The sequence below is a fragment of the Myotis myotis genome, unplaced genomic scaffold, assembly GCF_014108235.1.
Source record: "Myotis myotis isolate mMyoMyo1 unplaced genomic scaffold, mMyoMyo1.p scaffold_m19_p_8, whole genome shotgun sequence".
NCBI lineage: Eukaryota > Metazoa > Chordata > Mammalia > Chiroptera > Vespertilionidae > Myotis > Myotis myotis.
Window position 1 is genome coordinate 85,461,813 of NW_023416390.1, and position 16,203 is coordinate 85,478,015.

Here is a 16,203-nt window from a genome sequence, read left to right on the forward strand (position 1 = left end):
AGAAAAAAAAAAAGAAAAAAAGGAGCAGTTGGGAGCTTCCGTCACCCGCCAGCCTGAAAACAGCTCTCAGCCCCTCACCCAGACTGGCCAGGCACCCCAGTGGGGAACCCCACCCTGAAGAGTGTGTGACCAACTGCAAACAGCCATCATCCCCTCACCCAGGCTGGCCAGGCACCCCAGTGGCGACCCCCACCCTGATCCGGGACACCCTTCAGGGCAAACCAGCCGGCCCCCACCCGTGCACCAGGCCTCTATCCTATATAGTAAAAGGGTAATATGCCTCCCAGCACCAGGATCAGCGGAGCCGCGAGGCCTCCCGGCACCGGGATCAGCGTGACAGGGGGCAGCGCCCAAACCCCCTGATCTCCCTGCAGCTCTGTGTGTGACAGGGGGTGGGGCACAACCTCCCTATCAGCCCTGCTCTGTTCGTTACAGGGGAAGGCGCCCCAACCCCCTGATCAGCCCTGCTCTGTGCCTGATAGGGGGGAGCTCCCCAACCCCCTGATCGCCCTGCGGCTCTGTGTGTGATAGGGTGCAGCGCCCCAACCCCCTGATCAGCCCTGCTCTGTGTGTGACAGGATGCGGCGCCCCAAACCCCCCTTCCCCGCACGGGCCCTGCTCTGTGTGTGACGGGGTAGAACCATAACCTCCCCATCGGCCCTGCCCTGAGTGTGACAGTGGCGGTGCCCCAACCCCCTGATCGGCCCTGCTCTGTGGGTGATAGAGGGCGACGCCCCAACCGCCCCCCACAGGCCCTGCTCTGTGTGTGACAGGGTAGAGCCATAACCTCCCCATCAGCCCTGCCCTGAGTGTGAGAGGGTGCGGCAACCCCCTGATCCACCCTGCTCTGTGTGTGACGGGGCGGTGCCCCAACTCCCCTATCGGCCCTACTCTGTGAGTGATGGGGGAGCTCCCTACCCCCCTGATCGGCCCTGCTCTGTGTGTGACAGGGGGAGCTCCCCAACCCCCCTGATCGGCCCTGCTCTGTGCGTGACAGGGTGCGGAGCCCCAAACTCCCTGATGGGCCCTGCTCTGTGAGTGGCAGGGGGCAGCGCCCCAACCCCCTGATTGGCCCTGCTCTGTGCATGACGGGGTGGCGCCACAACCTCCCCATCGACCCTGCCTTGAGTGTGACAGGGGGCAGTGCCCCAACCCCCCAATCAGCCCTACCCTGAGCGTGACTGAGGGTGGCATCGCAACCTCCCGATCCGCCCTGCTCTGTGCATGATAGGGGCGGCACCCCAACTCCCCAATCGGCCCTGCTCTGAGCTTGACCAGGGGCTGCACCTAGGGATTGGGCCTGCCCTCTGCCACCCGGGGGCAGGCCTAAGCCAGCAGATTTTTATCTCCCAAGGGGTCCCAGGCTGCGAGAGGGCACAGTCTGGGCTGAGGGAGCCTCTTTTCCCCCCGAGTGCACAAATTTTTGTGCACTGGGCCTCTAGTCTATATATAAAAGGCTAATATGCTAATTGTCCATCTGACTGGTTGCTATGACATGCATTGACCACCAGGGGGCAGATACTCAATGCAGGAGCTGCCGTGACATGCACTGGCCATTTACAGAGAAATAACACCATGGACCTGGTGCCCATAAAGCAACACTCGGCTTCCCCAAAGTGGGACACAGGCCCTGCCACCATCTAGGAGCGACAGCCCACCAAATCACAGCCAACGCTGCCAAGACCCCATGGTGCAAAGTGCGGCCCACAGCCTAGCCGAGCCTGGAAACGGTAGCTGTGGGCGCTGGCTAATGACGTCACATAACAATGCATGGCTTCCTCTCCCTAGTGACTAATCTCCTTGTTGGTCGTGCAGGAACACGACTTGCTTTTTAGCCAGGTGGAAACATTTTTCACTTTAACCAAATATCTGTTCTCATTTGATCCTCACAGAAGTCCTGGAGTAGGTAGATAGGAGACTTGGTGGAATCCTATTTTCTTTTCATTAGCCGGAAAACAAGATTTAGAAAGCTTAAAACTTGACCCAACTGAAAAAAAGTAAGAAATGGTGGACCTTGAAAATGACTTCAGGTTTTCTCACTGTGCAGAATATAGTCAATCACTGCTGCAGTTAAATATTTCACCCTTTGTCCCCCCTGCATGATGTATAATAATAATCTGCTTCGTGTTGATATTTACTGCTGTGTTGCTGACAATTACCTGAAAGGGAAGTTGGGGGTGCTTCACTGGGCTGGAAAAAGTTTAGCTAAGTCAGAAAGCAGGTCTAATTAAGCAAATTTATCTATATATATAAAGCTCTCGTTAGCGCCAATTGCATGCGTGTGTTTCCTTCTGTCATTGTCAATTGTGAATTTGGTTGACACTTCTATTATAGAGAAAGAGCGAATAGCGATATTAAAATATTCTAATTAATTTCCTTTCCGTGTGCACGAATTTGTGCACTGGGCCTCTGGTATATTATATAAAATCTAAACTAAATTGGCAGAACTTTTGCTCCTCACAAATTTTACCAGTAAGTGTTTAGAGACCAAGTCTCTGCCTCTGAAACTGGGTTCTCTGTAAAATTTCTCTTAAAACCATAATACTGCTTTGAAAAATACTTGGATTTCTGTTTCTATTGTTTGTTTCTATATATATAGGCTGTTGCCAAGAAATTTCTTCTACAGGTAAAATAAGAAAGTGTTGATAAAGATTTGTTGTGCTTACCAGCTGGAATGGCTCATCCTGTGCACCGAAAGATTGCCAGCTCAATTCCTGGTCAAGGCATATACCCAGGTTCTGGGTTCCATCTTCGGTCAGGGCACACAAGGCAGCCAACTGATGTTTCTCTCTCTCTCTCTCTCTCTCTCTCTCTCTCTCTCTCTCTCTCTCTCTCTCTCTCTCTCCCCTTCTCTACCTGTCTCTCCCCCCCCCCCCCACCTCTCCTTCCCTCCCTTTGTCCCTTCCTCTCTCTAAGCATGTCCTCAGGTGAAGATTTTAAAAAAAATTTTTTATTTAAAGATTTGTTGTACTGACTTTGTAGTTTATTGGAATTAGTTGCATTCAATTATTTCATGGATGATTTTCATATGCTTGATAATAGTGAAAAGTACTAATATAATCGATTTTTATTTTCATGTCTTTTTCTTTTAAGATGGAAATTCCTTCTTCTAGCATTATAAATCAGTACATTGCTTGCCAAGGGCCGTTACCACACACTTGTACAGATTTTTGGCAGATGACTTGGGAACAAGGCTCCTCCATGGTTGTAATGTTGACCACACAAGTTGAACGTGGCAGAGTAAGTTATACTTGAATCTCACACATTGCTTGGGCCTTCTTCACATTACATTGCATATACTTATAGTCAAAATGTTCACATTGATTTAGTCTTTTTCATAACCTTTACACCCATAGAGGGCAGAAAGTAGATTAGTGCTTGTCTAAGTCTGGAGTTGGGTTTAGAGGAGTGGGATAGAGATGAATGAATGCACATTGGTTACTAATGGGTATGGGATTTCTTTTGGAAGTGATGAAGTGATTGTGGTGATGGTTGCACAGCTCTGTGAATATATTAAAATCTAGTGGCCCATTGCACGAAGATTCATGCAATAGGCCTTCCCACCCCTGGGTGCCGGCACCGGTTTTTCTCCGGTACCCGGGATCCAGGCCCTTGGTCCAGCCGCAGCAGCGAGGCTTGGCTTCTCCACTCCGGCTGCTCCCAGCCCCTCCCTTTTTTTTTCACTCCTTGAGTGGAGCCCAGGCCCCCAGCCCCTCCTTGAGCGGAGCCCAGGGCCAGCGGGAAGCTTGGCTTTCTCTGTCGCCAGGAGCAACTCAAGCCTTCTGCTCACTCCAGCTCTGTGGCTGCCGCCATCTTCAGTCATCTTCAGTCTTCAGACTCTGTGCCTGTGTATGCAAATTAACCACCATCTTTGTTGGGTTAATTTGCATAGTCACTCTGATTGGCTGGTGGGTGTAGCAGAGTGGTGGTTAATTTACATGTTCCTCTTCTTTTAGTGTAGATAATTGAATTGTGTACTTTTTAAAAAAATTTCAATTACTGTTGGTGTACAATATTTATTAGATGCAGGTGATTAGACATTTTATATAACTTATGAAGTGATCAACTGGATAAATCTATGACCCATCTGACACCATGCATAGTTATTACAGTACTGTTGACTGTATTCTTATGCTCTACTTTACGTTCCTATGACTATTCTGTAACTACCAATTTCTACTTCTTAATCCCTTCACTTTTTTTACCCATTCCTCCAAGCCCCCTTGCATCTGGCAACCATCAAAATGTTCTCTATATCTATGAGTCTGTTTCTTTTCTGATTGTTTATTTTGGTTTTCAGAGTCCGCATACAAGTGATATCTTCTGTCATTTGTCTTTCTCTGATTTATTTCACTCAGCACAGTACCCTCTAGGTCAGTGATGGCGAACCTATGACACGCGTGTCAGGTGACACGTGAACTCATTTTTTTGGTTGATTTTTCTTTGTTAAATGGCATTTAAATATATAAAATAAATATCAAAAATATAAGTCTGTGCTTGCTTCAGCAGCACATTTACTAAAATTGGAACGATACAGAGATTGGCATGGCCCCTGCGCTAGGATGACACGCAAATTCGTGAAGCGTTCCATTTTTTAAAAAAAGTAAAAAGTATATATATATATATATATATATATATATATATATATATGTCTTTGTTTTACTATAGTTGCAAATATCAAAAAATTTCTATATGTGACACGGCACCAGAGTTAAGTTAGGGTTTTTCAAAATGCTTACACATCGAGCTCAAAAGGTTTGCCATCACTGCTCTAGGTCCATCCATGTTGTTGCAGGTGGCAAAGTTTTATTCTTTTTTATGCCTGAATCATAGTCCATCGTATATATCCAGTTCTTCTTCTTTATCCATTCATCTATTGATGAACAACTTGGTTGCTTCCATATCTTGGCTATTGTAAATAATGTTTCAGTGAACATATATGTCTTTTCAATTTTGTGTTTTGTGTTTCTTCAGATAAATACCCATAAGTGGAATTGCTGGGTCCCTCCCTGTCTCTTGTTATAGCCTTTTTTAAAAAGTATATTTTGTCTGGTATAAATATTGTTACCCCAGCTTTTCTTTTTATTTCCATTTTTATGAAATGTCCTTTTCCATCCTTTTATTTTCAGTCTGTGTGTGTCTTTTGATCTGAAGTGAGTCTTTTGTAGACAGCGTATATAGTGGTCTTGTATTGTTATCCATTCATACACCATATGTGTTTTGTTTGAAGCATTTAATCCATTTGCATTTAAAGTAATTGTTGATGGATATTTATTGCCATTTTTGTTCATAATTTTTATGTATTTTTTCCCCTTCTTTTAGAGAAGACCCTTGAACATTTCTTGTAATACTGGTTTGGTGGTGATGAATTTCTTTAGCTTTTTCTTATCTGGGAAGCTCTTTTATCTCTTTTTCAATTCTTAATGATAGTTTTGCTGAGTAATCTTGGTTATAGGTCCTTCTTCTCATCAGTTTGAATATTTCTTGCCAATCCCTTCTGGCCTGCAAAGTTTCTGTTAAGAAATCAGCTGACAGTCTTATGGGAGCTCCCTTGTAAGTAACTAATTACTTTCCTCATGCTGCTTTCAAGAATCTCTTTGTCTTTAACCTTTGGCTTTTTTGTTATTGTTGTTATTGATGAGAGAGAGAGCGAGAAACATCAATGTGAGAAAGAAACATCAATTGATTGCCCCCCCCCCCTTACTCCCTGCACACACCTTTATCAGGGATTGAACCCACAACCTCTTGGTGTATAGGACTGCTCTCCAACCAACCGAGCCACACCAGCCAGGGCAACCTTTGGCATTTTAATGATGTGTCTTGGTTGGGGCTTCTTTGGGTTCATCTTGTATGTAACTCTCTGGGCTTCCAAGACTTGTATATCTGCTTCCTTCATTGGGTTAAGGTAGTTTTCTGTCGTTACTTTTTTCAAATAGGTTTCGAGTTCTTGCTCTTTTCTTCTCCTTCTGGTACCCCCATGATTCTAATGTTGGTACACTCGAAATTGTCCCAGAGGCTTCTTATACTGTCCTCATTTTTTGGATTTTTTTTTCCTTTCTGTTCTGACTGGGTGTTTTCTGCTTCCTTATCTGTCAAATCACTGATTTGATCCTCTGCTTTATCTATCCTCTACTGTTGGTTTCCTATAATGTATTCTTTTTATTTTGTATTGATTGATTGATTTTATACATTCATTGGTTGATTCTTGTATGTGCCATGACCAGGATCAACCTTGGCATATCAGGACAACCAACTGAGTTACCTGCCAGAGCCCCCTGTAATGTATTCTTTATTTCAGTTGTTGTATTCTTCATTTCTGATTAGTGCTTTTTTATGCTTTCTATCTCCATTTTTATGTTCTTATCTCCATTTTATATTTCCTATTTATTTGTTGAAGTTCTCACTACGTTCATCTACTCTTCCCCTAAGTTCATTGAGCCCCCTTATAGCCAGTGTTTTGAACTCTACTTCCAACAGATTGTCTTCGATTTGTTTCGTTCTCTTTCTGGAGTTTTATTCTGTTCCTTCATTTGGTACATGTTCCTTTGTATCCTCATTTTGGCTGCCTCCCTGTGTTTGTTTCCATGTATTAAGTAGGGCTGTTAGTCTCCCAGGCTTGGTAGATTAGCCTTATATACCAGTAATAGGTGTCTTGTAGGGCCCAATGACACGGCCTTCCCGGTCATCCAAGCTGCTCCAGGTGGGCCCCCCATGCGGACTGGGCTAAGTACACCCTCCTGTTGTAGTTGAACCTTGATTGCTGTTGGCACTTCAAAGGGAGGATTTACGCCCAGGCCACTTGGCTGCAAGGACTCACTATGAGTACCTTGCAGGATCAGCTGTGCAGGGGCAGACCCCACAGAGCAGGACTTTACAGCAGGGCTCTGATGCCTGCTGGATCCGCCCCTTGTGTGTGTCACTTGTGGAGGTGGTTGTGTGGTGGTGCTTTGACGTTTTCTGAAGCTGTTCACCAGGTGCCACCTATGCCCTGCCTGGGGTCACCAGACCTGAGCACATAGTGATTTGCAGTTGGCTACTATTTGTCCTGAGTTTAGAGGTGCCCAGGAGAGGCCACGCTGCTAACCAAGGCAGGCTACCTCGAGTGCTAGGACTGGGGCCACTTGGCAAGAGGTACGGGGCACACTGAGGCCAGATGCTGCTTGTTTGAGAGATTTTGGGAAAATTGTTTATATAGAAAAGGCACTGGAAAGAGATTGGGTGGGCCCACAGGTTGGGTGGGGTGGTCTCATAGAGTCACAACAGTGTTAGCCAGGTTGATGGAGACTCAGATATGGCATCCACCTTCTGGCTCTATGGAGGGAAGGCTCAGTAAAGAAACGAGGGTCTCTGCCAGCACTTCTAGCTGGGAGAAAGCTGCCCTTCCAGCCCTCGACGGACCATGCAGTTTTTCCCTTTGTGTCCCTGGTGCCTTTCAAGCTGCTGTGAGTCCAAGTAAGTCTCTATATGGCCCCTTTAAGAGGAACGCCTGGTGATAGAAAAAATTAAGTCAACTTAAATTTTTAGAAAAGGGCAATGCCTGGGATTCCAGCAGCCCCTCTCTCTGTCTTACTCAACCACAATCCCTGCTGGTTTTCACAGGGAAAAGTTAAGGGGACTTCACTTCCTAGTACTGAAACATTGGTCAGGGGCTTGGTGTGGCGCTGGTACTCCTTGCTCCTCAGGGGGTCCCTCCACAGCCCCCATATCCCTCCTGATTTTTAACTGTTACACATGGGTATGGCACTAGCCCATTCTGCATCTCTGTCCCTCCTACCAGTCTAGACATGGCGTCTGTATATCCTTAGTTATAGGACTTTAGTTCAGCTAGGCTTCAGGCAGTTCTGAATGGAAGTTGTTTTGTAGTTTAGTTGTAATTTTGATGTAGTTGTGGGAGGAAGTGAGCACAGCATTTACCTATACTGCCATCTTGACTGGAAGCTGAATTGTGTAGTTTAAATGGGTGAGTTATATATCAAGAAAGCTGTTGTTGTTTTTTAAATCTAATTGTGAAAATAAATGGATTGCATTTGGCATTTTAGTTGAAGATTGTTAACTTAAATCTAAAAAGATTAAAATTAGTGCAGCATTTTGCCATTCTCATAGTAATAATTGACTCAGGCAAGAATTCATCACACATGGTAAAACACTAAGTGAAAGCTTATTGTATACAGGATATTTGCAGTCTCAAAATATATCCAAACAGATTATTACAAAGAGAAAAAAATGACAAGGAAATATTAATAGTTGACAGAACTAGGTGCAGCATGTATGAGAGTTTATTAAATTTTTCTTGTAACTTTTCTGTTTGAAAGTTATATTAAAATATTATAATTTTTAATATATATATTTTTAATCAATTGATTTTAGGTGAAGTGCCACCAGTATTGGCCAGAGCCCACAGGAAGTTCATCCTATGGATGCTACCAAGTCACCTGCCACTCGGAAGAAGGAAATACTGCATATATCTTCAGGAAGATGACACTATTTAACCAAGAGGTAGGAAGCAAGATAAGTACTGTTCATTAGAACTGTTATGTTCAAGGTGAAGACTGAAAGCTGAAAATGTTTTCAGTCTGAGTTCTGGTTACTAAAAAATATTATTTTTAATTATTGAACTATTTGATTTTGGGGGATGCTTTGGAATCTCATGACGTGTATTTCCTTTCTATAATAAATTTCCAATTTCTATAGTTAAATATGAGTCGTCAGTGAGAAAATAATCTAGTAAACAAATACTTATTACTCTTAAAACTAAGGATATTCATGCCCTGCCGGCCTGACTCAGTGGTTGAGCATTGACCTATGAACCAGGAGGTCACAGTTCAATTCCCAGTCAGGGCACATACTCAGGTTGCGGGCTCGATCCCCAGTGTGCATGCAGGAGGCAGTTGATCAATGATTCTCTCTCATCATTGATGTTTCTATCTCTCCTTCTTCCTTCCTCTCTGAAATCAATAAAAATATTTTTTTTGATAGAGGGATTTTCAATCCCAGCAACAACACAGCACTGGTAACTCTTACGCAGCCAGCTCTGGGCAGTGAACTTCCACTGGACAGAGAGGCCCTATAGCCTCAGAGGCCAACCCCAGAACACTGCCACCCAGAGGCTGACCCACAAAGTGACTCTTTGCTAAACACAAAATAAGGCAGTCTGGGAAACAAATGCGGCTTGCTTTAAAATAAGGACTGTGGTTTACAACACAGAGGAACAGTGTATCGCAGGGAAACTCAACACTCTCCTGAATACCTGGCAGGTCTAAGGCGAGCCACACTGAAGAATAGAAGAACCGAAGGACCTTCACTACTGCAATATATTTTTTTTCTTTTTTCACCTTTTAACTAAGAAACCAATTTTTTTTTTTTTATTTTTTTCTTTTTTTCTTTTCTTCTTCTTTTTTTTTCTTTTTTTTTTTTTCTTCTTTTTTCCATCACCTGATTTTACCCTTTTAATTACTACCTTCTTATTTTTAACCAGTATTATTACTGCTACCATTTTACCATTTTTTTTTAAAGTGCCATTTTATTTTCTCTTTATTTTATTTTGGGATTAGTGTTCTCCATTCTATTTTCATCGTTATATTATTGGTTGTTTCTAGTTTGCATTCATCTCCAGGGAGCTGTTGCTGGAATTTGTTGGGATTAATGGCTGTTCTATAGGAGTATTCTCCTCATATAAAAAAGTCTCTTCCCCTCTTCCACTTCATTCTCTCTTTTCGCTCTTTTTTTTTTCTTTTCTTTTCTTTTCTCGCTTTTATTTTCCCCCCTCCTCTTTCCCAATTTCATTTTTGCACTCCTTTTTTTGGTCCCTAATTTTCTTTTCTTTTTTCTCTTTTCTCTTTTTCTCTTCCTTCTTCCTTATCCCCTAATTCTCTTAATTCAGGTGGTCACCTTTATTTGGGGTTATTCATATCGTGAATATATTTGTGTATAGTGCCTGGTACGTGGTGCCTTGTTGTGTTGTATTTTGTGCCTTTAAATCAACGCAGCAGATCCAAGCAACAGCAACCTCCTGAGCACCACACCCTCTGCTGAGGAACAGCAGCTGTACGTGAAACCTTGCCCCACCAGCCAGAAGAGCCACCACAACTGTGAACAGCACCCACCAGAGGAGCTACTGCCAACTGAAGAGCAGCTGCTACCGCAACCGCCCGAAGAGCAACCACAGACCAAGGAGTCACTGCCACCAAGGGAGCAGCCACTGAACGACTCAACGTCTAGATATGTCAGCGAGATCAAACATGGGTAGACAAAGAAACCCCCAAAGGAAAGAGAAGGAGGACTCTCCAGAAAAGCAGCTAAGTAATACAGAGGCATGCAACATGACAGAAAAAGAATTCAGAATAAGGGTCCTAGAGTGCATAAACCGGATGGAGGAAAAAATCGACAACCTCTCCAAGAAGCAAGAAGAAACAGATGAAAAAATCGATAACATATGGAAGAAGCTAGAAGAAACGGATGAAAAAATCAACAACTTAAGTAAGACCCAAGAAGAAATGAAGAGTGATATAGCTGCAATGAAAAACTCCATTGAAAGTATCAACAGTAGACTAGGAGAAGCGGAGGACCGAATTAGTGATTTAGAAGACAAGGAAGCAAAACACACCCAAAACGTACTGCAACTGGAGAAAAAAATGAAAAGACAGGAGGAGAGCCTAAGGGAGCTTTGGGACAACATGAAACGAAACAACATACGAATAATAGGGGTACCAGAACAACAGAAGGATGAACAAGGATTAGAAAACCTATTAGAAGAAATAATATCAGAAAACTTCCCTGAGGTGGGGAAGAAAAAAGTCACACAAGCCCAGAGAGTCCCAAACAAGGTGAACCCAAAAAGACCCACACCAAGACACATCATAATTACCATGGCAAATGTTCAGGACAAGAGAGAATCTTACAGGCTGCAAGAGAGAGACGGAAAGTTACATACAAGGGATCTCCCATTAGATTGTCAAATGATTTCTCAACAGAAACACATCAGGCCAGAAAAGAATGGACGGAAATTTACAAAGTGATGCAAGCAAAGGAATAAATCCAAGAATACTCTATCCAGCAAGTCTATCATTCAAACTTGAAGGGGAAATAAGAAGCTTCACAGACAAAAAAAGGCTAAGGGAGTTTATCACCACCAAGCCAGCAATGCAAGGAATGCTAAAGGGACTGGTATAAAAATAAGAAATAAAAAGCTCAGAAAGAAAACAGCCACACAAAAACAGAAATGCCTACAAACAAGTACCTTTCAATAATAACTTTAAACGTAAACGGACTAAATGCCCCAAACAAAAGACACCGAGTGGCTGAATGGATAAAAAAACATGACCCATACATCTGCTGTCTACAAGAAACCCACCTCATTAGAAGGGACTCACACAGACTGAAAGTGAAAGGATGGAAAAATATCTTTCAGGCAAATGGAAAGGAAAAGAAAGCTGGGGTAGCAATACTTATATCGGACAAAATAGACCTCAAAGTGAAGGCCATAACAAGAGATAAGGAAGGCCACTTCATAATACTAAAGGGATCAATACAACAAGAAGATATAACCCTGGTAAACATATATGCACCCAATGCAGGAGCACCCAAATTCATAAAAAAACTCCTGGAAGATATCAAAGGAGAGATCGACAACAATACAATCATTGTAGGGGACTTTAATACACCACTGACAGCACTGGATAAGTCTTCTAGACAAATAATCAGCAAAGATACAGCAGTCCTAAATGACTCACTAGATCAGATGGACTTAATAGACATCTTCAGAACACTTCACCCGAAAGCCAGGGAATATACATTCTACTCAAATGCTCATAGGACATATTCAAAAATAGACCATATATTGGGTCACAAGCAAAGTATCCCCAAATTCAAGAAAATTGAAATCATAAAAAGCGTCTTCGCAGACCACGATGGCATAATATTAGAAATAAACTACAATAAAAACAACCCAAAATACTCAAACACCTGGAAGCTGAATAGCATGCTATTAAATATTGATTGGGTTACCAATGAAATCAAAGAAGAAATTCGAAACATCCTGGAAACTAATGACAATGAAAACACAACAATCCAAAACCTATGGGACACAATGAAAGCAGTCCTGAGAGGGAAGTTTATAGCTCTACAGGCCTATCTCAAAAAACAAGAAAAAATGGTAGTAAATCATCTAACTCTACAACTCAAAGAATTAGAAAGAGAGCAACAAGAAAACCCCAGAGTGAGCAGAAGGAAGGAGATAATAAAGATTAGAGCAGAAATAAATGACATAGAGACCAAAAAAACAATACAGAAAATCAATGAAACCAAGAGCTGGTTCTTTGAAAGGAGAAACAAGATTGACAAACCTCTAGCCAGACTCACCAAGAAGCAAAGAGAGAAGACCCAAATAAACAAAATCAGAAACGATAGAGGCGAAATAACAACAGACCCCACAGAAATACAAATGATTGTTAAAAAATACTATGGACAGCTCTACTCCAACAAACTAGACAACCTGGAGGAAATGGACAAATTCCTAGAAAAATACAACATTCCAAAACTCAATCAGGAAGAATCTAAAAATCTCAACAGGCCAATAACTATGGAAGAAATTGAAGCAGTCATCAAAAAGCTTCCAGCAAACAAAAGCCCAGGACCAGACGGCTTCACAGGGGAGTTTTACCAAACATTCAAGGAAGAACTAAAAACCTATCCTCCTCAGACTACTACAAAAAATTCAAGAGGAAGGAACACTTCCAAGCTCATTCTATGAAGCCAGCATCACCCTAATACCAAAACCAGGTAAAGACAACACAATGAAAGAGAATTACAGGCCAATATCCCTCATGAACATAGATGCCAAAATCCTCAACAAAATCTTAGCAAATCGGATCCAGCAGTACATCAGAAAGATCATACACCATGACCAAGTAGGATTTATCCCAGGGATGCAAGGATGGTACAATATCCGCAAATCAATAAACGTGATACATCACATAAACAAATTGAAAGAAAAAAACCACATGGTCATATCAATTGATGCAGAAAAAGCATTTGACAAAATTCAACACCCATTTTTGATAAAAGCTCTCAGCAAGGTGGGAGTAGAAGGATCATACCTCAACATAATAAAAGCCATATATGACAGGCCCACAGCCAACATCATACTCAATGGACAAAAACTAACATCATTTCCCCTAAGAACAGGAACAAGACAGGGATGCCCCCTCTCACCACTCCTGTTCAACATAGTACTGGAAGTGTTAGCCATTGCAATTCGGCAAGAAGAAGAAATAAAAGGCATCCAAATTGGAAAAGAGGAAGTAAAACTGTCCTTATTTGCAGACAACATGATATTATACATACAAAACCCTAGAGACTCCATCAAAAAGCTACTGGACTTAATACATGAATTTGGCAATGTAGCAGGATACAAAATTAACCCCAAGAAATCCGAGGCATTTCTATACAACAATAGTGAACTTTCAGAAAGAGAGATTATAAAAACAATCCCGTTTACCATCGCACCAAAAAAATTAAGCTACCTAGGAATAAACTTAACTAAAGAGGTAAAAGACCTCTACTCAGAAAACTACAGGACGTTGAAAAAAGATATAGAGGAAGACATAAACAGATGGAAGAACATACCGTGTTCATGGATTGGTAGAATCAACATCATTAAAATGTCCATACTACCCAAAGCAATCTATAAATTCAACGCACTTCCCATTAAAATACCAACGGCATACTTCAGAGATCTAGAACGAACTCTCCAAAAATTCATCTGGAATAAAAAAAGACCCCGAGTAGCTGCAGCAATCCTGAAAAAGACCAAAGTAGGTGGGATCTCAATACCAGATATCAAGATGTATTACAAAGCCACTGTTCTCAAAACTGCCTGGTACTGGCACAAGTATAGGCATATAGATCAATGGAATAGAATAGAGAGCCCAGAAATCGGCCCGAACCAATATGCTCAATTAATATTTGACAAAAGAGGCAAGAACATACAATGGAGCCAAGATAGTCTTTTCAATAAATGGTGTTGGGAAAATTGGACAGATATATGCAATAAAATGAAACTAGACCACCAACTTACACCATACACAAAAATAAACTCAAAATGGATAAAGGACTAAATGTACGACAGGAAACCATAAAAATTCTAGAAGAATCCAAAGGCAACAAAATCTCAGACATATGCCGAAGCAATTTCTTCACTGATACAGCTCCTAGGGCACTTGAAACGAAAGAGAAAATGAACAAATGGGACTACATCAAAATAAAAAGCTTCTGCACAGCAAAAGAAACCATCAACAAAACAACGAGAAAACCCACTGTGTGGGAAAACATATTTGCCAATGTCATATCTGATAAGGGCCTAATCTCCAAAATTTATAGGGAACTCATACAACTTAACAAAAGGAAGATAAACAATCCAATCAAAAAATGGGCAAAGGACCTAAATAGACACCTTTCAAAAGAGGACATTCAGAAAGCCAAGAGACATATGAAAACATGCTCAAAGTCACTAATCATCCGAGAGATGCAAATCAAAACAACAATGAGGTACCATCTCACACCTGTCAGACTGGCTATCATCAACAAATCAACAAACGACAAGTGCTGGAGAGGATGTGGAGAAAAAGGAACACTTGTGCACTGCTGGTGGGAATGCAGACTGGTGCAGCCACTATGGAAGACAGTATGGAGTTTCCTTAAAAAACTGAAAATGGAACTCCCATTTGACCCTGTGATCCCACTTCTAGGAATATATCCCAAGAAACCAGAAACACCAATCAGAAAGGATATATGCACCCCTATGTTCATAGCAGCACAATTCACCATAGCTAAGATCTGGAAACAGCCTAAGTGCCCATCAGTAGATGAATGGATTAGAAAACTGTGGTACATCTACACGATGGAATACTATGCTGCTCTAAAAAGGAAGGAACTCTTACCATTTGCAACGTCATGGATGGATCTGGAGAGCATTATGCTAAGTGAAATAAGCCAGTCAATGAAGGAAAAATACCACATGATCTCACTCATTCATGGATAATAGAGACCATTATAAACTTTTGAACAATAATAGATACAGAGGCAGAGCTGCCTCAAACAGATTGTCAAACTGCAGCAGGAAGGCCGGGGAGGGTTGCGGGGCAGGAGGTAGGGGGGTAAGAGATCAACTAAAGGACTTGTATGCATGCATATAAGCATAACCAGTGGACATAAGACATTGGGGGATAGGGGAGGCTAGGGGACTGTCTAGGGCGGGGGGATAAAATGGACACATATGTAATACCCTTTGTAATACTTTAAGCAATAAAAAAAATATATATATATATTTTTTTTAAAAAAATAACTATGCGGCCCTAACCGGTTTGGCTCAGCGGATAGAGCATCAGCCTGCAGACTCAAGGGTCCCAGGTTCGATTCCAGTCAAGGGCATGTACTTTGGTTGTGGGCATATCCTCAGTAGGAGGTGTGCAGGAGGCAGCTGATCGATGTTTCTCTCTCATTGATGTTTCTAATTCTCTATCCCTCTCCCCTCCTCTCTGTAAAAAATCAATAAAAATATATTTTAAAAAAATAAATAAGTAACTATGCGTACTCATAGAAAGTATACCTTAGATGTTTTTGGTTATAATGATTTTTCCCCTCCAAATAATATCAATCAAATATTTGAGTACATTTGTGGAAATGGAAAGAACAATTAATTGTAAGTTATCAAATTATTCCTCTTTTTGAAGAGAGTACAGGAGAGATATTTCAGTCTCCTCAGTATTAAAGAGGAAAGATCGTGGGCAGGACCCTCCCACAGCAGATAGATCATATCTTTCTTTTTAAATATATTTTTATTGATTTTAGCAAGGAAAGGAGAAGGAGAGAGAGAGAGAGAAACATCAGTGATGAGAGAGAATCATTGATTGGCCACCTCCTGCATGCCCTACACTTGGGGTCAAGCATATGGCCTCATAGGGAATCAAACCGTGACCTCCTGGTTTATAGGTCAATGCTCAACCACTGAGCCACACCAGCCAGGCTATCATAGCTTTCTAATTTCTTCTTATTGCCACTTGAGTCACTCTCCTTAGCTTCCAAATCCAGACCCAGAGATGGAAATTGATTAATAAATGATGGATTAATAACCCAATTGGAAGATGTATGTGGAAGGTGGCATTGCTGTCAGTCTGCTAGAAACAGTGTACCCCACTTTTACTGCCT

General features: G+C 42.0%; 1 protein-coding gene and 1 non-coding gene across 11 annotated transcripts in view; both read left to right on the top strand.

Moving 5' to 3' along the window:
• PTPN4 (protein tyrosine phosphatase non-receptor type 4) overlaps positions 1 to 16,203 on the top strand; it is a 239,265-nt gene that overhangs the window by 203,162 nt on the left and 19,900 nt on the right. For all 10 annotated transcript variants that reach the window (XM_036319444.1, XM_036319448.1, XM_036319446.1 and 7 more), the window contains 2 exons: positions 3,094 to 3,240; positions 8,368 to 8,496. In XM_036319444.1, the coding sequence (XP_036175337.1) occupies positions 3,094 to 3,240; positions 8,368 to 8,496 (276 nt within the window). The remainder of the gene's footprint in view (positions 1 to 3,093; positions 3,241 to 8,367; positions 8,497 to 16,203) is intronic.
• On the top strand, positions 4,494 to 4,597 carry LOC118662281. The gene has a single exon (XR_004969673.1). It is a non-coding gene; the product is annotated as a U6 spliceosomal RNA (small nuclear RNA).